The sequence below is a fragment of the Lolium rigidum genome, chromosome 2 (genome assembly GCF_022539505.1).
Source record: "Lolium rigidum isolate FL_2022 chromosome 2, APGP_CSIRO_Lrig_0.1, whole genome shotgun sequence".
Classification (NCBI taxonomy): domain Eukaryota; kingdom Viridiplantae; phylum Streptophyta; class Magnoliopsida; order Poales; family Poaceae; genus Lolium; species Lolium rigidum.
The window spans coordinates 58660685-58684113 of NC_061509.1; the positions used below are offsets into that span (position 1 = coordinate 58660685).

Sequence of the window (23429 nt, forward strand, 5' to 3'; positions counted from 1 at the left end):
TTATCATAGATTTCAGATATAGTAACTGAAGATTTGGCAGATGATGATGGCTCATGTGCAGTAAAGACAGTAACAATGCATTTCCTCTCAGCATATCCATCAGCACTAACATCCACCATCTGAATCCTTGCCCCAGTTACATTTTCATGACTCAACTTATCCAAGGCATCAGGGAAGGTTGTCAGCACATCAGTCAACATCTTGTGAAAAGCAGATATAGCATCAACAGCTTCTACAGCAGCTTCCACTTCATTGTTGTTTTGTGCATTGCCCTGGGGAGGTGTGTGTACCATAGGTTCACCATCTGCAGCAGGTGCAGCATTTCCCACATTGGGTGCAACATTCTCACCCATATGGTTATTTCCATCAACCAGATCATCCCAGATTCCTCCAAAGGGAATATTTGGCTGTGGGTGTGGATTCCCTCCATCAGGAGGCAGAGGGTCCTCATCACCACCTAGTCCACCAATCAATTTGGCTTGCAGAATATAATTAACAACAGTCCATGAATGTCCATGCCCCTCATCACTATCATTATGACAAAGCACTAGGCTGATAGGTACTTCTAGTAAATCTGGAACTCTAATCTTAACCAGGATTCTTGCTCTATTGGATCCATCACGATTCCAAACAAGAAATTTCCCAAACTCACTGACAGATTCTTTAATTTTCTCTACATGCCAAGCATCTTGTGGGTAATTAACCATCATCAGCCATACATCATGTGTGAAAGTGCAGTTTCTATGGTTTAGGCCACGGTTCTGGGGGATCACCCTAAGAATGCTATCACCAATGAAGAAAGGACTTCGATCTATAGCAGCATCCCTAGAGCAAGTATCAGTGAACTGTACCAGAGCAGCGCCCATCGCAGAACGTGTCATCTGCCGAACATGATGGCCTTGGTCGTTGAGGAAGGCTCGTATGAGTGCAACATCGCCAGCAAATTGTGCTGGATCAGATTCCGTTTCAAGGATGACAATCGCCCAATCGTCGCAGGTGATCAGGGGGGTGTTGGTGAAGACATGGAAAGCCCGGCGGCGACGATGGATGCAGTGCGGCACAATGTCTGCTCCAGGAGGTAGGTGAGGATGGGGGTCGCATGGATAGTTAGCCATAGGATCGTGGTGAAGACTTGGTAGGTGGATGTGGCAAGCACAAGGTTTTTTGTGGATGATTGTGTTCTTTTTAATTACTTTATTGCGGAAACTTAAAAGGAAGGTCGTGCTACATGTAGCCCTCTATGACTCCTTTTATTCATAGTATATGGTAAACATTGGAATAGAAAAAGCATAGGGTTGAGATGTCATGCTCATTCGAATCCTATGGAAAGATGAAGTGTGTTTGACTATATCAAAAGAATTTTTCCATAAGGTATGACCTAATACTTTTTTCCTATATGATTTAGACTACAAGATTCCTATAGGATTAGTTTCTATAGAATATGTTCCTATGAATCAAACACTTGTATAGGATTTTTTTCACAGGATCGTACACAATTCTTTTACAAATCCTATGAATCAAATGAGTCCTTATTTTTAAACATTTAAAAATCGTACTTTAAAATTTTAAAAAATCTATTTTTTTCTACAGGTAGTTGTTGATGCATACTACAAACTTGCAAAATCTTAATACGAACTACTTTGTAATATATGCTAGGAAATATTTTTTTAAGTTCCATGATTAAGAAAAGTACAACTTTGGTTGAGAATGGAGTAGAAATAATGCCGAGCTTGCCATTGTTAAAGGTGGAGGTTAGTGAGTTGCAAAAAAAAAAAAATGACGCTGCAAAGGGTGTCACGACGTGCTGCAGAGCGTGCGAATCCGTATGGTAGCATGAAGTAACGTGTACACATCCCAATCGTGCCGAACTACCATCGCGTTGTTGACCCGGCGCTCCCGTCCAACCCAATCCCAATCTACCTCCGCAAGCGACCCACGCAGCCGATCTCTCTCACACACCTGCGCTGCATCATCCTCCCGCGACCAACCCGCCGCCAACCCGCGACAAGGATCCGCCCGCCGCCGCCTCCTCCTCGGGAAACGCTAGCTAGCGAGGTTCCGGCAAGGCATGGCGTACGTGGACCACGCCTTCTCCATCACCGACGAGGACGACCTCGTCGGCGGCGCCATCGGCGGCCCGCGCGGCGCCCCCGTCAAGGAGATCGCCTTCGCCGCCGCCCTCCTCGCCTTCGGGGCCCTCGGCGTCATCGCCGGCCTCCTCATGGCCGCCAACCAAGTCGGCGGGGACAGCGCGCACGGTCAGCCCGCATCTCCTTTCCCCTTCTTCTCTCTCCGGAAGAATTATTATATTACATCTAGAACCCTGAAGTTGCTGCAATTTCGGAACTACTGCTGTACTTCTTATTACTAGCTGCGGGGCTCAGGTTCTAGTGCTGCGAGGCAGGAATCAATTGGGTTTATTTCTCTGTTTGGGCGGAAATATGGCACATGGGTATGATATTGCTGGTAATAAGTGTAGAACATGCAAATGTGAGGTATAATTCTTTGATCATGACCGTAGTAGCCTGTAGAGGAGATTTTGGATATGTAGATGCTTGCATTTGGTGAGAGATATCTACTTTAACAAACTGAATTGGGCAAGGAGCCATGCTCAGGAGGAACGCGATGATTTTGAATTCTCAGGACCCATCGTGTCTGAACTATCAGATGGCATGACCTCAGATTTTGACTGCACGTACTCGAACTGGATGATGTTCCTAGTCAATATTCACTTATAGAAAGAGGCCAAGAGTGAGATAAATTGCGTCATAGAAAAGGGGATCGGTGTTAGAATTGAGGGGCCTCCTGCTGACTCATTGGTGCGATGTGATTTAGTTTAGAAAGGAGGAAGAAAGGTAAATCAACGCTGGTACCTGCCGGCCGGCGATAGATGCGCACAGTTTGGTCCTTAGTTTCACCTGTGCATCGCTGAAAATTGTATAGTGCCATGTGAGGGCTCTTGGTCTCAATCCAAATAGCAATTGAAGACCACATGCATTGCCAACAGACCGTAAAACATTTCTTTTATCTATAACATATTTGATTGTGGTATGGCTTTTATACTAGAAGATCAGCTGTAGTTTGGTCTAAAAATTTTGTGGATGCTAAATAACATCGATGAACCATCAATATATTTTTACTTAAATCCATCATAGAAAGGTTGCATTCGTACACAAGCTTGCCCTTGAAACCTTCATGATTTGGGCATTGCCATTCTAGATGCAGAATAGACTTTTGATTAACATTCATGAAGATAAATCTATTCTAACTAAAAACCATGTTAGAAAGGTTGCGTTCGTACATAAGCTTCCCTTGAAACTTTCCCTTAGCTAAACCTTACCACTCTTTTGTTGGAACAGGAATCTTCTTCATGATTTTGGGCATTGTAATGTTCATCCCTGGGTTCTACTACACAAGAATCGCCTACTACGCTTACAAGGGATACAAGGGCTTCTCTTTTTCAAACATCCCACCAATCTAATAAGATGTTTATTACCACACTTGGTCTGGGCCCTGTTGCCCAATGGCTCTACTGATACAGCAAGCAGCCTTGTTATCTTCGTTGTATACGTTTGTTCTGCTATGTAGAATGAACTTACTATTAGATATGTGCATATAAATGCTACCGTAATGATGCATTATGGTATAGTGGGCTGAAATGGTTGTGACTGTGAATGTGGAGTGTTGCTGTCAAGGAGATGTGTTGTAAGTGCAGACACTTTGCTGATTGTCCAAATGTCTGATATAATGTCCCCCGTTGCTATGTGCTGCTGTGATGCCATCTCGTACATGTTCAGAGTTTTCAGCTCGATCTATTCATTTGTTGTTGGGGAAGATTTGATGTTCTTTTCTTCAACCTGCTTAACTATCACAACTTGATAACACGTTATGTTGTTTGTAGTTTGCAGGCCAATTTATTCATCTGGTGGCAGCCAAATTTGCTGTTCCTTTTCTGCTTAGCTATCATATAATACTTGTAAGTAGATTGTTAGAAATTACTAACTTGTTCAAACAATTGTATTGCCATTTTGTTATTCTCTTGGTCTTAAATTACACTACAAATAGTGAAATGATTCTGTTCGTTTATCAATTTGTAAATGAGAGCACAAAGTGATTTCACAGGCTTTGTGCTGGAGCTAAATTTCATTTTCAGAATCCATTTCATCAGACTAAATTTCTATGGCAATTTGCGCACCTAAACACTATTAAAATGCTAAGACGACTTCAACAAAGAACAAGTCCGAAATATTTAATAGTTTTGTTAATACATTGTTTGAACATGACTTGCTCCACGTTGATCCGCTCTGAGGACACTCAGGCGGCGATGGAGTTCCACCCAACGGCTTGGGTTCTGGCTCCTTCTGGATGCAGAGCCAGGGACAAACCCTTGGAACAGCGGCCACTATCACGACCTATCTTCAGCTGCTCTTTCGAAGGCATTGTTTTTGCATGTACGCTTAGATCCTCCTGATTTTGTTGTGCTCACCTTTCCTAGGTGGAATCGGCAAGGTGTCGCCCTTTAGATCAACCTGTGTGAGATCTAGCCTTTCACGATCATAGTTGCCATCCTATTGTCTCTTCATTGGTGATCTCGACGTAGAGATTGCATCGTGCAGAGTGGTCTGAGTTATGACCGGCTACATCATTTGTGGGTAGCTTGCAGTTAATGAATAATTCTCATCTTTCCCTCAACTTATGAGGCACCCAAGCTGCAGCCGAAAGGAGTGACGAAGGCAAAGTGATTCTCGGGTCGGGTCGGATGCCTATCTTCAAAACAGTCGCAAAGCCTCATTTAAAGTCTTCATTCAAGAAACATCATTCTAATCCATTTCAGAATCAGGTCTATTTCGTTTTATGGTGATTTATGTTATATGGTGAACTGAAATGTTGCCTGATTAGTATGAATGCCTGCACCTTTTGTTCGATTTGTAACAAACGAAAAAAGTCGGGAAAACACGAAACTAAAAAAGTGGAGAAACAACTGTGGTTGGTAAATGGATCAGATTTCTGGCTTGGAATCCTCTGATAAGGATTTCATGTGCGCACATTATAATCATAGTCGATCATTTGGGGAAAGGATCCTCATATCCATTCAAGAAAAATAGCATGGACCGCAACCAGAGCAAAATATAATTTCTCAGAATCCATTTGAAATCACTTAGGTTCTAATTCAATTCTGATTATGATGAAAATTAACTGAGCAGATCAACTTTTATAGGTTAATTAATGAAATCGATTTACAACCAATACATGCAAATGATGTAGATCAGAAGATTTCATCCTGTAGGATTGGTTCTATGTTTATTTGATTCAGTCGCAAGTGACAGAAAATAAACAGAGAAACAAAAGGTGACAAAGAAACAACAATCCAAAATCAAATGGAAAATATGGCCGTTTTAAATTTGGATGGGGCAAGATACACGACGCGCCCAACCAATCGTGAAAGTCGGCCGCCGGTTTCTATGGGCACTTTGTGCAAAGGGCGACTCGTCCAACGAAAAAACCGAGCACCCGTTCGTCTGAGCCGTGTAAAATCAAACATCGAGATCCCGCAGATCTTCAGAAACAAAACAAGATCCAAGTGGCAAGATGATGTTTTAGAAGTATGGCCAGATTTTGTGGCTTGGAACTAAGAAGATGGATCTCCAAACAATCTTCTCCTGGCTAAATCAATCTAGGCTCCATGCGGCAGTCAGGACGCCATCGAGAGGCGCCTGCTGTTGACTCATAATATAGAGCCTGAAATTCATCAAAATCTAGAACTGAAAAGGGTGGGCAAACAAGAAACAAGCAGCAGCGATCTGGACACCATAAACAAAAGTGCAAAACACGAAGCAAGAAAAAGAGCGAGGAGTCCGATGTGCTGTGGCGGCGGCTGGTTGACGAGGGGGCGATGGATGGTATGGGCTTAGGGTTCGTCCAGCGCCCTCCTCTTTATAGCTGCACTGCTGCACGCGCTGCCTATCAGGAGTCGACACGTACTCCCGACGAATGAGTCAGCCGAGCCTTATATCAGCACACGCAGCGGCGGCCCAATTTATACCCTGGCCCAAATACTGAATCGTGGCAATATACTCTGGCCCAGGATGATACTGAATTGTGGTTACCCATCTCAGTGTATTGGTGTTGAGACGACCAAAAGCTCGGGCCTGCATGGACATGCTAACAAGTTGACACAGGGCACCCTCGAAAAAAAAAACTTTTGACCTAGGGTATTGGCTAGTCTAACCTCAAACACCATGACATAAAACACTGAGAAGAAAGGTCAAGGTCAAATTTATTTTTCACAATTCAAGAGGGCTAATTATTGTCTGAACTTCCCAACAAAGGTCAAAATTTTCATTTTCGCACATGATGAAAAGATGGTGGAAGTTTACCGACGATATGTTGATTATTTTGAGATACTCGGTCCCATGACATTAATTTATAGACTTCCCTGTTGTTTCAAGGATGGACGGATATTTGCATGAGATAGGTAGCAAGAGATATGTCCAAAATTTTGTCTAGCAAACTAGGCCATTCAACATTGTCGTTAACATTTCTTTACCTTGTATGTGTTGAAGATGTGACTGCCACTGAGTACGTGGACGGCGTTGATGTGATGTGCAAGGTGTGGGTAATGTGAAGTACTTCGATGGTGCTAGTAGCATGTACTCTTGCGTGCATTGGTTGTGATTTTTTATGTGTTGATGGACTTCGTGTTTGTCCACATGACAAAAAAATTGTCATGTAGAAAACTATCTTTTAAACATTGAGTATCTTTTTTTGTGAATTTTTTTAATCTTGTTTTTGGAACTTGAAGTTCGTGAATTGATGTTTTGTTTTGCTATGATGGGCAGTGGGACCAAAGCTAGGGAAGATGGGATGAGTTAGGGTTCAACTATTATCTAAGAGACAGAAGTTTCACGAGTAACATTTGGTTGATTTCTCATGTGCTTCCACAACCTTGGACATTGATATTTCTGCAACATAAAAAAGTATATTATGTGGTTGCGAGTTGTAACAAACTAGTACATCACATTTTATTTATTAAATTAGTGCAGTGTCAATTCCACAACATATTTTGCACTATCTGCCATTTAACACAACGTGCTACCAATGTTTACTTCTAATGTTGTGTTGAAGGTTGAGAATATTGATGTCCTTATTATATGTTTGGAAGTCTGGGAATTGGTTCTTGGTATGTAAACCAACCTACTATACTCTATTTTATGACATAACTCAAATTTTTTGAAATTAATATGTTCTGATATTTGTATATTCAACTTCTTACCCAAACATAAAGCAATCAACATTCTAGCTGACCTACGCGATACTGAAATATGAATCACCACTGTGGCATTATTGTGTTTTTTCTTATTTCCTTTTATTGTATTTACATGTTTTTCATCTCACTAGGACATGCTCAATATACATGTTTATAAATAATCTTGGTTGTGTCTACATATATCATGATGTTACTACCTATGTCCTAAATTTTAATACATAATTACAAAATCTTTATATTCTAGATTTCATGATATGCTTCATGTTATGAATTATTAGTAATCATTTCAAGTGCACACACTAAAAAAATATAGAGATTTAGTAGTGCTTATTACATTGCAACACCTAACTTAACCTCTATAAAATATCCACATTTTCTTGTCCAAGAATCAAGATTTTATTTTTAATTGATTACTAACTCTCGGCTACATGATTTTTGTTTTGCACAAAGTCGCTATTTCTTGAAAAAAAATGTTGTTGAATTGAGTTGCACTTTAAAAATACTTGGTTAAATTATACCGATTTTGATTGTATTATTCACTTGTAGAGAACTTGGATGGTTTATATAGTTGTACTGATATACTCATCCCTCATATGTATCTATAAGATATTTTCTAGATGGACCATTATTTGCTAACCATTCATACCGCACCAAAGTTTGATTGCGTCATTGTTTTATGTACGTGAACTTTGAGTTACAATATCACAAATATTAGTGAAGGTAATGAGTTACAATATCACGAAGATTAGTGAAGGTAATGAGTTACAATATCACGAAGATTAGTGAAGGTAATATCTTCCCCAACCATCATTAGTATATGGCCTTGCATTATGAATAGACACTACATTGCAAACTCTTTGTTTCTTAAACCAATTTAATGAATGAATATTGGCTACAACATCTCGTACTTAAACTACTAAGCCATTGAATTTGAAAAGGCATTTCCCTCTCGAGGTGGTTTTTTAGAGAGGAAAATTCCTTTATAAATTCATGGTCAACATTTATAGTCAACAATACTGATCCTTTTAGGCTTGAAAAAACTTTTAAGAAGCTTGCATGCTTTCAACAACCATGATTGTGTACTTTTATTTTTACATATGTTCTTCAATCACTTTACTTGTTTTTTTTTATCATGTTGTATTATTCAATTTTTAATTGGTCAACATGCCATGTCTAGCTTATTTTTTTTGTTTAAAAATAAAATTATATGATGAGATAATTGTTGAATAGTAGGAGAGGTAAAGTAGCAATGCGAATATGTAGAGAGATCGAAATAAATGTTGGCCAAGCTTTCATGAGATATTGTTTCTATGTTTTGTATTGTATTGAGCTCTCTTAAACGTGGCTATGGTGCTTGCTTTTCTCAATGATTTTGCAGGTTGTAACCAAGTTTTCAAAACTAATTTGGGCTTACAACTCTCGCAGAAAAGGGGAAGCTCATGTTGCTCGTTCTTACCCCGGATGATGATTAATTTGTAGTGCGTAGAGAAAACACAGTATCGTGGGTCTCTAATAGTATGTTGCATACTTGCATGCTAGATCTTATCAACTTGAGATGTCCTTTGCTTTCAGCTCAATGAACTTGTTATCGGTATAATATGAATCGTGATCCTTAGAAGTGAAAGTGTGAATCTCGTGAGATCATTTCGAGTGGATTTTATTATAGCTTGTTTGTATGAATTGCACATGTTGTTGTAATCGAACAATGAGAAAGTAGGGGGTATCTCGTGTAGCGTGGTCATGTCATGTCATATTGTAGTTTAGGAACCTTTCCTATTGTCAGAAATTTCAAAACAAGTGATATTGTAGTAAGTAAAGGGCATGCGAGTTGGCCTTGTGGAGAAGGTTACTGTACACTATGGGAGAGTTAACAAACCATGGGAGAATTAACAAGGCAATGTTCTTTAAGTAGGTATGATCACCTTGTGGGAGCATGACTTAGTCTTATACTGGGAGAAATGTCAAAGATGGTGTCTTTATTGATGGCTAGGTACAAGAAAAATTCCATCTCAATACCCACTAACTTTTGTGAGAGAAGTGTTTTAACTAGTGGCTACTAACAAGAGCAATGCCACCTTGAACCACCTTCCCTCTTGGTGGCCCCAAGCCTTGCAAACATTCCTGGGGTCATAGACTAATTGAATCTTTGTCTTGTCTTGCCATGTAGGAACGTGTGTAGGACCCCATAGGTAGGATTTAGCTATCCCCAAAACAATGTTATTTATGCAACACTTTTTTGCGGAAAGGTACTATATTTGGAAGCTGCACAACTAGACATACTACTTATCAACTTAGCTATCAATAGCAACTTGCACCTATAGGTTCACTCATTACCATACCAGAGTAGGTATGGGTCAAACCTTGGACCTTAAATTTTGTTGCGGGCGCGGAGGTCCAGCGACAAGGCCAACTCGCATCAGATCGTTTTCATATGAGCAAAGTCTACTACTTTAAAGTTTGTCGCGGTGGTATAAATTGATTCGAAATTTCGTAATCCCCAAAATGGGCATTCGATCTTAATGATCTTGGTTAAATCTTGTCGTTGACATGTCTGGCATACGAGAAAAAGGCGACCAAAGTCAGAATCCTATTTCGTCTCCAACCGCCCGATTTTGCAAACCCGCGGTTTCACAGCGACGCCGAAGCCCAATAATTAATCCTAGACCTACGCAAACTTGCTACGAGAGTACTTTTACATGATGGCGTGGTGAATTGCTAGGTGCATCTGGATCCTGAAAACCTGGAAGAAAAAGAACTGCACCAAATCATCTGCCTCCACCTAATTCCTTATGTGCTAGCACGTAATATTCCTCCTCTAGATGTAGCATTGCTCGTCCAAGCCCCTCGTTGGGCTTCCTCAATTTCTCCTTGCTACCACTCGACATCCTCCACCGGCTGTCGCTCCAACGAACCAAAGCTTCTCACCAGCCGTGCTGCCTAATCTATTCCTTTTTCTTATTTCCTCGTGTGTGTATATAAGAAGCAACCTTGTACATTTAGAGTTGTGTTCATGTTAGATGCCACATCAGCATTTCTGGAGCAGTATTTCAGCACCCCACAAGCCAAAATGGGTAGGACTAGAAAGATGGAGTACTAATTTTATGGATTGCAAGTTTGGGGTTTACCCGAGACCATGTTTATGAGATCAGGGTTCAAAAATTCATTTGTTGTTTATTACGTGCTTCGACTTTAGTGTATTTTCTGGTGAACAGTAGCACCCGCGATCCACATCGAGTTGCAAATCATTTTATCCCAGAACCGGCGCCGCTCTCATCATCCGTTCATCTATCCCGTTCGTCTTCTTGCCACCAAGAACCAGTGGTCCACCTCCAATCAGCGATCCCGATCACTCATCTCGATCCCAGTCGCTGGCTGCAGCTGTCATAAATTTCAAAAACCAGGCTCCTCGCCAAGCTGGCGCCGCCGTGGCGCGGCGCGGCTCGGCTCCAACGGCTACACAGACCTCGCTTCCGACCGTTCACGCGCTCGCACGCTCCTCCCTCCCGTTCACGCCCTACAAGTACCAGCCGTCCGTGGCTCGGCTGACAGCCACGTCACCCATCCCATTCGGCTCTCCCTCCTCTCGCTTTTTTGCTTTCCCCCAAAATTCCACGAGCCCTCAATCATTGGGCACGATCCGACGCCGCCCCCATCAGGCCCAGATTGGCCGCGTCCCCTCTGGTAACTCGCCGATCCCTCCCCCGATTCATCTCTCCCGGCGGTTCGAGCCGATTTGTTCCGGCCCATTCCGCGGTTCTCGCGGCGCGTGCTCGTGATCTGATAGTTTAGTTCGATCCGTGGGGTAGGACTAGCGAATTTGGGAGGTTTTGGAGTCTGGACGAGTAGGTTTTGGATTGTTTCGGCGAATTGCGCAGGAATAAGCAGGCGGGTGTGGCGGGGTTTGCCCATTCTGTCAAGTGAGGTCACGGGTGGTGCGAGATTTCTAGGGGGAACTCGCGGTGATGTCCTCGATCGGCTCGGCATTAGTGTATGTGATTAGACGCATACTTAGACTCACATTGTAGCAGATGGCGGTCTATAAGATGTTGAGCTGATTTGCTCCAGTGATGGTTTCTCCGGGAGAGACAGAGGGCTGGGATCTGGAAATACCTACTTCATGGTTCGTTCATCTTAGTTCTATGTGTTAGGTGTAGACACGATGTTCAGAAACCAAGAGGGTGGGGAGTTGATGGTTTTGGTGGGGAACTCTATTCCTGATCTTTAGATGGTATGCATCCATGGAAGATGGACTGGGTTAAGGTTTCCATGGAAGAAGAACTGGGTTAAGGTGTATGTATGCAGTTTTAATTTTGGGTGCAAGTAGTCATCACCTGCAAGCATAGGACCAAATGACCACTAGTTTAGGATGTTTCTATTAGGTTTACCTGCCAGATTAGGATTTAATTTCTCCCTATTGGGCGCCTTTGTCACTCTGTCGCATTCGACCAATAAAAAAGGTGTAAAGTTGCTATTATGCTCTATTGGCTCTGACCATTAGGCTATTTATTTACTGTTATGAATCATGAAGCTATTTAGTACTATGTTGGTTCCCCTTCCCTCAATCGCTTACCGTCTTAGACTTGTAAGTTTGGAAAATAATCCTATAGGTTTTAGGTTCTATCCGTGTCTGGATTGGAAAGTGCTACTGACATGACATGTGTGGCATTACCAATCCGGCATGTGTTAGTTTGTTTACATAAATGGCTTTCGCCGAGTTTAAATTAATAAACCCATTAACGGTAACAGCACAGACACACAGCACCATGCTGAGGATACCAGCTTACAATACAAGCACACGGCAAAGAGAAGGAAGACACCCACAAAGAATGAAATGAAACCAGAGCTTCAAGCTAATTTGAAATCTAGAAAGGATGCCCGTGGCTTGAACTCCATGCCTCTAGATGACGAAACAACACAGGCCATCATCGGCTCAGAGAGAACCCTCGCCGAGAATTCATCGCAAGGATGAATTCACAAGTGTATCACCATCAACAACAAGATTTGAGAGCCAGATGCATGGTCCAAGTAATCGTTGTAGAACCGGAATCCAAAGCGACGCTGCAAGGAGAGAGCGTCACCTTTGCCCGATCAAGAATATAGATTTTCATCTGGAAGCACCGAACTACGAGGGAGAGGGATCCACAAAAACACCTCTAGGGAGGGAAACAACGACCAGGTCTGACGTTGTCGTTGGCAATGTCGAGCACGACTTTCGCCTAGAAAGAAACCCAACCACCAACAAGCTTTGAATGGCCTAGGGCTGCAACATCACTACCAATCGTCGAGCCATCAGGGGGAGGCATGTGTTCGTTAGGAAGTTAGTAAAATCAAAGAAGTCACATCCGATGCAATGAGCAGAGTCTAGCCTTACATGCATAGGATTACAAGCTTCGAATGGCCTAGGGCTGCAGCACCACTACGGTACCAATCGTCGAGCCATCAAAGGGAGGCATGTGTTCGTTAGGAAGTTAGTAAAATCAAAGAAGTCACATCCGATGCAATGAGCAGAGTCTAGCCTTACATGCATAGGATTTGAGTCCTCTAGAATTATTTTGTGTACGCAATTTATTTTGTATGTTTCTTCAAGCCCCAACAGTAGATGCTCAATTTCCTAGTCCATTTAGGAAAAAATAACAGTGGCAAAGCTGCTAGCGAGTTGCCATGAAACAAGCTATGTTAATACTCTAAACAAATGAAAACAGTTGTGTTTGAAAGATAGAAACACATGTAGTGAAACTAGCCATGTTTTTTGCGAAGAGGAGAAAAAATCGTGTTAATCACCAAATAGTATCCCTTATGTTCACATGTAGAACCACCCACTTGCACCCTTCAATCTTTCAGTCACTTAATTGTGTGCCTGAGAATCGGAGAGATGTATTGCAGAAACCATGTGTGTAATTAAGTATAAGATTTGTTGTTCATAATATCTTCTATTCGAAAACTGAAAATCATGTACATTGTCATGGATTCCAGACATTTTCTAAAATTAAATTATTCTATTATGGTTGCTTTTGATCTCTTTGCGGCACCTAATCTTGCGGCACCTAATCATGATGTTAACTGCTGTTTTCTGTAGGCTGCCTGCATCTGTTATCAGGAAGTTTATCACTATTGTGGCCTCACCAAAGTTGCTGACGAAGCTAGAATAAAGCTATTTGCTGCCTTTCCTTCCATGGTGATTATTACAGTTCATTTTTCATGGCAAAACGTTTGATGTTGATGACAAAATTCTGCTATGATGATGTGCTGTTCACATGATTTTAATGTCGAGTGTTCATTTTCATGAAGGCAACCAATGAAAACCTCCCACCAAATGTCATTAGGCAATTGGCTAAAGAATTGAAGAATCTTGACCAATCGCCTCCAGAAGGGATCAGAGTGATTGTGAATGACGACGACTTCACGAGTATTTCTGCAGATATAGAGGGACCTGGTAAGGTTCACTTAAGAGGTTTTGATATTTAAAAACACTACAATTTATATGTGTTTCCTCTAATGCTTGTTCCCCTCCAATTGCATTTATTTTTAACTTTTTACGTTATTTTCATATGTTGCTTGTGTTCATAATTAGATACTGAAAGTGTGTCTATTTTCAGAAGTATATGTCATATTCTGATTTTTTACAATATGTGCTTCTTTATTATGTTAATTTCTGAAATTTGGATCTTGAAATGATTCGCAGGCGGTACTCCATACGAGAACGGGATTTTCCGGATGAAGCTAGTCTTGTCCTGTGACTTCCCTCAATCTCCACCAAAAGGTCTGGCTATCTTTTGTGTGTCTTTTGTGCTCATCCAAAGCCTGAGTAATTGTGTTTTGTCCTCTATTTGATTGTTTCGTAAAACAAATATTGACCTGTCTTTCACTTCTTAGGATTTTTCGTGACCAAAATTTTCCATCCGAATATATCAAGCAGAGGTGAAATCTGTGTTAACACGTTGAAAAAGGACTGGAATCCTACTCATGGATTACGGCATGTTCTACTGGTTAGTGCATGCTGCATCATTGCTTGGCCCTAGTGCATACATCAGGTGTAACTATTGATTAATGACTTTCAGCTTCTTTTTATTCGTCTGATAGGTGGTGAGATGCCTACTGATTGAACCATTCCCAGAATCTGCGCTCAATGAGCAGGCTGGAAAGATGTTACTTGAAAACTATGAGGACTATGCACGGCATGCAAGGTTACCTTTTTGACTTTTCATTGAGTATCACTGTGTCAATATAGACTAGGGACACCTAGAAGACATCCTACCTGCCTGCCTGCACTATATGTGGGAGTCATTTTTTTCTCATTCCTTGGTAAAAATTAATGACATTGCATCCACCTAGGCGTCTGTTGTACTATAGTGCTCCAAAATTTAGAGTATTATGCCTGTCCAGTGTCGATTATACTATAGTGCTCCAAAATCTAGAGTATTAAGCTAAATGTTATGTTCTTTTTTGGAGATACCATAGCTGTAGATTTTGACAATCAGAGCACCACCTAATCGTCTACATGCGCCATATGCAGGTTATACACCAGCATTCATGCCCTCAAACCTAAGAGTAAGCCCAAGAGTGGAAGTATCTCCGAGTCAACCACAGCTGTAAACGTGGATCAGTCAAGCACAAATCTCGGCGAAACTGCACCATTGGCACCCACGGCATTATGTGCTACAGCTGCTGCCACCAAAGTGCTCGGTTCGAACTCACAGGATCAGAATGCTCCTGCCGAGCCCGCTGTTGGTACATCTGCAGCATTGCCCAAGAAGGAAGGACCTGTTGCCACAAAAGCGCCAGTCGATAAGAAGAAGGTGGATGCGAGGAAGAAGAGCTTGAAGCGATTGTAAGCAAAACATAGGGGGGGTAAAAGTGCCAGATGTAGATGATGAGAGTGAATATTGGGCTTCTGGTGACAACATGAGGACTCTGGTAAACTGTTCTGTATATCTTGCATCAACTCTGTAATGACAATTGTCCCAAAGAAGGCATGCCTTCTCTATTCAATTAATTCGTTCTATTGAGCAAAAATCCACTGGTTTTTCTTCTGTTTTGAGTTCATTTCAAACTAACTATTCACATGTCGAGGATTTTCTGTTTTGAACAGTTCACAGATTGAGAAGTTGACGTTGTGTTGTGTTTACTCCTGGTTAGTTCTCACTTCTCAGTGCTTCCTGACTCATCATTGATGAATAATAATGTGGGGTGACTTATTTGGCCCACCTCAAATTGCATAAAGCAGACTAGACAAAGCATGATAGGGTCAATCTGATGGAATCTGTGAGGGATGTTTTGTGATAAATTCTTGGCCCACCTCATCTCGTCAGTTCTTCAGGCTAATAATCAGCTCTGGCCCAGTGACATCAAATATTTATCATCACCACTAAAAAACGAAATAATTATTATCAGTTGCCACGTTGTATACTTCGCTTGTCTAGACTGCAACGGCAAGATGGTGTAAACTTTACGAGGGGGCAAATGTGCTTAAATCACTAAGCAATAAGTGTTACAATGTTCTTCACTAAACCAAAATATTGGGGGTGGCGTATAAAATAGACGGAGGTCATATGTTGGTCTGGCTTTAACAATATTTTCGACTTCAATCGGTCACTGGACGCACTGTGTATTGATTTGTCTGTCCTAGACATAACCATTTTCCTTTCAAGGTCCGCCATGTGTTACCACAAAACACAGACCACTCCGGAATATTGGCCTGAAGCGCATGTGTGAGATGTGAATATGTGATACGATAGCTCTCGGTTGCCAATCAATTGTGTAGCCCTCATGTCTTGACCTAATGCGTTTTCAACAGACGTGTGCTCGTCTGACTGGACCTCCCGTTGGTCTCAAGATAAGGATCGCCTACAAGTCTCATTTTCAAGTGCGTATGTTGTCCACGACATCATGTTGTTTCTATATGACCCGAATATCTTTTGCTGGGCAAAAGACGGCGACATGACACGGATGTCTCGTTCAGAATCATTGTTTTATTAGGCTCTTGACGCCGCGAAAGATGATGAAAGCAACCGGCGCTTGACGGCCAAGGCAGAGTTCCTCAGTGCTAGCTACTGCCACTATCGATCATGTACTCTGATATTTATAATTAAAATATATTTATATACCTTTATATCTATAAAAAGTTGAGTACTTTCTTTTTTGGAACGGAGGGAGTACAACCAGTGGCAGACCCAAAACTTTTATGAAGTATGGACACAATGTAAATTCGATTAAATTTTCATCACATTTTCATGAAAATAAGCCGCGTCGCTAGCCGAAAGCATGGGTGCGCATCCAGGCTTAGCGACGCTTGGGTCCGCCACTGAATTCAACCCTTGGTTCTAGGGTTTTAACTGGAGAATGCGCGTTCAAATAGTAGTCCGCTGGGTCGATTTTGTTGGAATAGGTCGACTATTGCAACTTGGGCCTCCTACTTACTGATGTGCTTGCACCGGTTTTTTGTTGACGAGGTTTTTACGGGCATCTCCAGTGGGCCGACCCATCTGGTCCTAACGCGTCCAAATTGGTCCACGGGGACAGATGTATCGTGTCCGCCCGCGTGGACCTAGGGCCCGCATGGAAGCGACCTAACGGCCTTCTTCCTATGAACATCAATGGAAGTAGGCTGACTCTAGGCACGCCACCTGATGCCTACGCTCCTGCTCTGGCCGTGCCGCCCGCGCTTTTGCTCTGGCCGCGCTCCCTGCCGTTCATCAATGCCGGCGTTTCGTTCTACGCGCCGACATCCAATGCTCTGGCCCTTTTTAAGCAGGCCAACAGCGACCATTTTCTTCCACAAGCTCACTTCTTCCATTCCCCACCACCACCACCGCCACAGGCATCTCCGCAGCAATGGTTGGCGGCATAGGCTCAAGGGGAGGGCGCCTAGGATGGCCTTTGGGCCGTGGCCATGGGCGTGGCCGAGGCCGACGAGGAAGGAGTAGCAGGAGAGGCCAGAGTCAGACACCAGCGTCCTCGTCGCCATCACCACCATCATCGCCCGACCGTATTGGCACCAACCTCTATGACTTCGAGTTTGGCGTCACCATCCACCAGGGCATGAGATGGGACAGGCTTCGCCTGCCCCAGAGGTTCGCCTCGGTCATCGATGGGCAAGATCCTCACCACGTACCGCGGAAGTGATGTTCGACATCGAAGGGCAGATGTTCCTCCCTAACGGTTGGAGGCGCTTCGCCCACTCGCACGCCATGGAGGCCGAGCACTTTGTCGCCTTTAAGTACGACGACCACAGAGACTTCATCGTTAAGGTCTTCGACGAGACCATGTGCCGCTGCCACTATGATGACCCACAAGTATAGGGGATCGCAACAATCTTCGAGGGAAGTAAAACCCAATTTATTGATTCGACACAAGGGGAGCCAAAGAATATTTGTAAGCCTTAACAGCGGAGTTGTCAATTCAGCTGCACCTGGAAACAGACTTGCTCGCAAGAGTTTATCAGTAGCAACAGTTTTATAGAAGTAGAATTAGTGAAATATAAGCAGCAGTGTAATAAAGACAGTAGTAGTGATTATAGTAAACAACCGGATTAAAATACTGTAGGCATAGGGATGGATGAACGGGCGCTGCATGGATAAGATAACTCATGTAATAATCAAGACAAGGCATTTGCAGATAATAATAAAACAGTATCCAAGTACTAAATAACCATAGGCATGTGTTCCGTATATAGTCGTACGTGCTCGCAATGAGAAACTTGCACAACATCTTTTGTCCTACCAGCCGGTGGCAGCAGGGCCTCTAGGGAAACTATCGGTAATTAAGGTACTCCTTTTAATAGAGTACCGGAGCAAAGCATTAACACTCCGTGAACACATGTGATCCTCATATCACAGCCTTCCCCTCCGGTTGTCCCAATTTCTGTCACTTTGGGATCTCGGGTTCCAGACAGCAATATGTGTATACAACTTGCAGGTAAGATCATAAATCAATGAATATCATCATGAATCAATAACATGTTCAGATCTGAAATCATGGCACTCGGGCCCTACTGACAAGCATTAAGCATAACAAGTTGCAACAATATCATAAAAGTACCAACAACGGATACTAGGCACTAGGCCCTAACAATCTTATGGCTATTACATGAACAATCTCATCCAATCCCTACCAACCCCTTCAGCCTACAGCGGGGGATTTACTCACACATGGATGGGGGAAGCATGGATGGTCGATGGAGAGGCGTCGGTGGTGATGATGGCGATGATCTCCTCCAATTCCCCGTCCCGGCAGGGTGCCAGAACGGAGTTTCTGATCCTGAAACGGAGTTTTCGATGGCGGCGGAGTTCTGGATGTCTTCTCGCAAATTGGTCGAACCCCCGTGCGTTTTTAGGTCAAGGGCTTTAAGTAGTCCAAAGGGGAGCGTCGGGGGCTGGCCGAGGCGGCGTCACCATATGGCGGCGCGGCCCAGGGGTCCACCACGCCGCCATGTGGTGTGCGCACCTCGTGGCCCCCCTCCGTCTCGTCTTCTGGCTCCGTAGGTCTTCTGTGAAAATAGGCCCATTGCAATTATTTCCGGGGATTTTCCTCGAAAGTTGATTTTCCGCACAAAAATAAGACACCGGGGCAATTCTGCGAAAACGAGCGTTAGTCCGTGTTAGTTGTATCCAAAATACACAAATTAGAGGCAAAACAATAGCAAAAGTGTTCGGGAAAGTAGATACGTTTTGGACGTATCAACTCCCCCAAGCTTAGCTTATTGCTTGTCCTCAAGCAATTCGATTAACAACCGAGTGCGATAAAAGAACTTTCACGAACACATTTGTTCATATGATGTAAATATTCTCATGATATGGACGAGTACTTAGGCAAATCATAATAAGATAAATGCAAATAAAGTCATCTGATAGTTATGTCAATCATGAAAAAGATACCAACAAACTAATAACAATCATCATGAATCATATCTATCAGCAGGATTGCAATGTTCATAAAAAGTTATGATAAAGTGGTATCTCGCTTGCCCGTATTTGTACAACAAAACATAAATGCCCAGGCACCTCTGAATTTCATGGAAAGACTAGAAGTAAAGATTATCAAAGATAAAAGCATCAAAGTTATACCACAGTTAACCATATTCTGGGACAAGCATATTACACTAAGAATGAAAATTATGCTCTCAAGAAGGTGCTCAAAGAAAGGATGGTGACTCAACATAAAATTAAAAGATTGACCCTTCGCAGAGGGAAGCAGGGATTAACATGTGCTAGAGCTTTTCATTTTTAAAACAGAAGTAAAATTTGTTTTGAGAGGTGTTTGTTGTTGTCAACGAATGGTAGTGGGCACTCTAACTACCTTGTCAACCAGACTTTCAAGAGCGGCTCCCATGAAGAACGTTATATCTACCAGCAAGGTAGATCATCCCTCTTTCTCTTTTGTTTACACATGTACTTTAATTTCATTATGGTTGACACTCCTCCCAATCTTTGCTTACACAAGCCATGGCTAACCAAATCCTCGGGTGCCTTCCAACATTCACATACCATGGAGGAGTGTCTATTTGCAAATTAAGTTCCTTACTGATAAATCAGGGCAAAACATGTGAAGAGAATTATTAATGAAAGTTAATTAATTGGGGCTGGGCACCCCGTTGCCAGCTCTTTTTGCAAAATTATTGGATAAGCGGATGTGCCACTAGTCCATTGGTAAAAGTCTGTCAGGGGTAAATGACAAGGTTGAAAGATAAAACACCACATACTTCCTCATGAGCTATAAAACATTGACACAAATTTGAGAAGTACTTTGAAGGTTTTTAAAGGTAGCACATGAAAATTTACTTGAAATGGTTTGAAATGCCATGCATAGGTATTTATGGTGGACACTTTGGAATAACTTGGTTTTCAGGGATTTGGAAGCACGAGCAGCATTCCCGCTCAGTACAAGTGAAGGCTAGCAATAGACTGGGAAGTGACAATCAAGAGAGCAATAACTGTCATAATCATGCTTGCGACAAAATAAAATTAACGGAGGCATAAAAGTGATACAAGAACTGTGAAGCAAAGTAAATCATCGAGGCTTAATTGACTTTTGTTTTTCGGTCATATGCATGCATGAGCATGTACCAAGTCAATTCAAATGAATTATTCAGAGGAGGATACCACAATGTCATACCTATCTATGAATAAAACAATGCAAGCAAATATTTATGACATGCTACTCATTATTAATAATTGGAGCTAAACATGAGAGATCATGAACTACTAGACTTTCATTAAATGACATATACCTCACATGAACCAACTAAGCATGCTCACATGAATGAGTATATGTACAAAAATGAAAACAAACAGAGTTCATACCAGCCTCTCACCACAGTCGAGTTGTCGTAGATCATCATTATTGCCTTTCACTTGTGTGACTTGAATAATATGGAACAAAAACCAAGCTCCAACCACCGGAGACCGCTGAACTCCATAATAAACTTTACAAAACCGAAGAAGAACAACAAATATTTTTGGCGTTTTCGATATTATAGTCACCGAACGAAAGTAAAATCTTTTTGGATTTTCTCATAGCAAACCAACGATAGTAAATAAAGAAAAATAGGAACAAGATACCAAATAAATAAATGATAAAGAGAAACAACAGAAATATTTTTGGTCTTTTTGTGTTTTAGAAAAGAAACAAAGCAAAAACAAGAGAATGAAAACTAAAAGAGTCACATAAACACAAAGTGGCAGAAATCCGCCAAACTTGACAGCAGTACAGTAATTATTTTTTTCGAAAATCTTCTTCTGCTCAACTCAAAAAGTGCTCAACTAATGAAAGTTAGATAATAACCTGGGGAACATGCACAAAAATTGTCTGCTCAAAATAACGTTCTGGATATTTTTAGGAATTTTTGTAGTATCAGTCCAGAATCTGTTTTTTAGACAACACTTCCCCAAATATCATCTTCCTCATATTAGAGGCAACCATCGACACACAAATGAAAAAAAAAGTAAAAGTAAAGGTTACTACAGTAGTAAAAACCTTCAAAAACTAAAATAAGAACCTACTGAAATAAAAATAACCGAAAGAGAAACAACCAAAAGAAGTGAAACAAGTATATACAAATGACCGGCAATTGTAATATGCAATGAATGAGTGATGCCGGCATACCTCCCCCCAAAGCTTAGGCTTTTGGCCTAAGTGGAGATTAACCCCAGCGAGGGTCACAGTTCCACGCCGGTGGATCATACATGGCGTGGTCATAATAAGATCCCTGTGCAGAAGAAAAGGATGAAGGCTCCACATGCCCAAAATGCTGATGTGAAGAACTTGCTGCGTTGGATGACAAGTCGAGGGGTTCCTTGGCCTCCTCTATGCTGTCCCCTGCGTGATGACCGCTCCTCTCTATGTATGCATCAAGTTCATCTTCTGTGACCGACCAACTTTCCCTGGAATCAAGGTTAAACAAAGCAGGCGCAGGCAATCCAACTAGCCTTTCAGATTTAGTTACTCTCCACTTTTTCTTGAAAAGGGTTATCTCATAGGACAGGTTATTCAAATTAGACCAATTAGAAACGAAGTCATGTTTTATCATGGAAACAATATCAAGTTTCTCCATAGAGAGCCGAACATCAAGAGAGTGAGGTTCTATACCATGCATAGCTAGCAAACGAGAGGCAATGAGACCTCCACAAATTTCTCCTTTATCACGGTTAGTAGCAAGCCTAAAAGCTATCGAAGCACCCAAATTATAAGTTCTATCACGTTGCAATGCAGCAGCTAAGAAAACCAAATCATGTATGGATAACTTATTTGCATTCTTTCTAGCAAGAACGCACTTGGTGATAAAGTAAGCAAAATAGCGAATAGATGGGAGTTGAATACTACGAATTTTACCACTCTCATCCGAGAAGCTTCTCCCTTGACAGATCATCTCGTATAGATTCAAGAGTTGCCGTGGAAGCCCCCTAATCTTCTCACATGATCCCCACTGTGGCACTTTAATAGCTGCAAAAAAATCATCAAAGGGCAAGTTGATAGTTTTATTGTAGATTTTATAATGAACCACGGGGTTAGGTTGGGACCAATGGAATTCAAAATCCTGCACCACTGACATGGTTAGTTTTGCATATTGGTAAGGTTCACCAACAACAAAATCCTCTAACCCTGCATTAGAAATTAGATTTTGAACATTCTGAAAAATTGCTGCACTGTTCATGAAATCGGTGCATGGGTAGTAGGAGGGGAATACCCCCTCTTCACGGTGGACTCTCATAACTTCATGCACCTCCAATTAATGTTGGTTGAGTTGGTGTCTATTCCACTCCATTTTCTATAAAAATTCAACAACCATTATAAAAGTTGATTTTGAGACATATAAATGAGGGAGACTACTATAGGAACTTGATAGAGTACTAAACATGCATCAAAACTAATTTTTACAACTCAGAACAAGCATGCAAACCCACTTAACATGTCACCTAAAGCAGCAAAATACTCAAGATATACTCAACTAAACAAAATTCTATTTGGATAATCGGAGGAGTCACATACCGGAGAACAAATGCCCCAAATTTCAGCAGCAAAGATGGGCTGAGCAAGTAGATCGAAAATCTCGAGCAAGAACAGCAAGAAACTCGGGTTTGAACAATGGTGGTGTGTTTTCCCGTGAAAGAGAGTGGAGTGGTAGGTGGATGAGTGAGTGGAGGGTCAGGTGGGGCCCTCACCACAGGGCGGCGCGCCTGATGTGTACGCACGCTTCTATTCCTGTAGACAGTGTTGGGCCTCCAAGAGCAGAGGTTTGTAGAACAACAACAAGTTTCCCTTAAGTGAATCACCCAAAGTTTATCGAACTCAGGGAGGAAGAGGTCAAAGATATCCCTCTCAAGCAACCCTGCAATCACGATACAAGAAGTCTCTTGTGTCCCCAACACACCCAATACACTTGTAAGATGTATAGGTGCACTAGTTCGGCGAAGAGATAGTGAAATGCAAGTGGTATGAATGAATATGAGCAGTAGTAACGGCGCCAGAAAATAGCTTGCTGGCGTGCAGTTGATGGTAGTAATATTGCAGGAAGTAAAGATGCAGTAAAACAGTCAATAAGCGATGATTGCAGTATTTGGAAACAAGGCCTAAGGATCATACTTTCACTAGTGGACACTCTCAACATTGCAATCATAATTGAATATAAATATAAGCACTTCACTATGCTACTCTGAATTACTCTCTG

General features: G+C 42.0%; 2 protein-coding genes and 1 non-coding gene across 3 annotated transcripts; 2 read left to right on the plus strand and 1 right to left on the minus strand.

Moving 5' to 3' along the window:
* Positions 1 to 2068: 2068 nt before the first annotated feature.
* On the plus strand, positions 2069 to 3763 carry LOC124686540 (transmembrane protein 230-like). The gene is made up of 2 exons (XM_047220471.1): positions 2069 to 2258; positions 3360 to 3763. Exons 1-2 carry the CDS (start codon positions 2069 to 2071, stop codon positions 3479 to 3481), a joined length of 312 nt encoding a protein of 103 aa, XP_047076427.1. The 3' UTR covers positions 3482 to 3763.
* Positions 3764 to 4994: 1231 nt separating this feature from the next.
* Positions 4995 to 5092, minus strand: LOC124693827. The gene has a single exon (XR_007000281.1). It is a non-coding gene; the product is annotated as a small nucleolar RNA Z103 (small nucleolar RNA).
* Positions 5093 to 13348: 8256 nt separating this feature from the next.
* LOC124686541 (ubiquitin-conjugating enzyme E2 22-like) lies at positions 13349 to 15108 on the plus strand. Its single transcript, XM_047220473.1, has 6 exons — positions 13349 to 13442; positions 13556 to 13700; positions 13950 to 14027; positions 14141 to 14253; positions 14348 to 14451; positions 14781 to 15108. Exons 1-6 carry the CDS (start codon positions 13440 to 13442, stop codon positions 15097 to 15099), a joined length of 762 nt encoding a protein of 253 aa, XP_047076429.1. The 5' UTR covers positions 13349 to 13439; the 3' UTR covers positions 15100 to 15108.
* Positions 15109 to 23429: the final 8321 nt, after the last annotated feature.

Excerpts from the sequence above, each read along its gene's own strand:
- LOC124686541 (XM_047220473.1), top strand. Across the intron at positions 14,028-14,140 it reads CCCTCAATCTCCACCAAAAG|GATTTTTCGTGACCAAAATT; the intron begins GTCTGGCTATCT and ends TTCACTTCTTAG. Across the intron at positions 14,254-14,347 it reads GATTACGGCATGTTCTACTG|GTGGTGAGATGCCTACTGAT; the intron begins GTTAGTGCATGC and ends TTCGTCTGATAG.
- LOC124686540 (XM_047220471.1), top strand. The coding sequence starts at position 2,069 with ATGGCGTACGTGGACCACGCCTTCTCCATCACCGACGAGGACGACCTC. Across the intron at positions 2,259-3,359 it reads CGGCGGGGACAGCGCGCACG|GAATCTTCTTCATGATTTTG; the intron begins GTCAGCCCGCAT and ends TTGTTGGAACAG.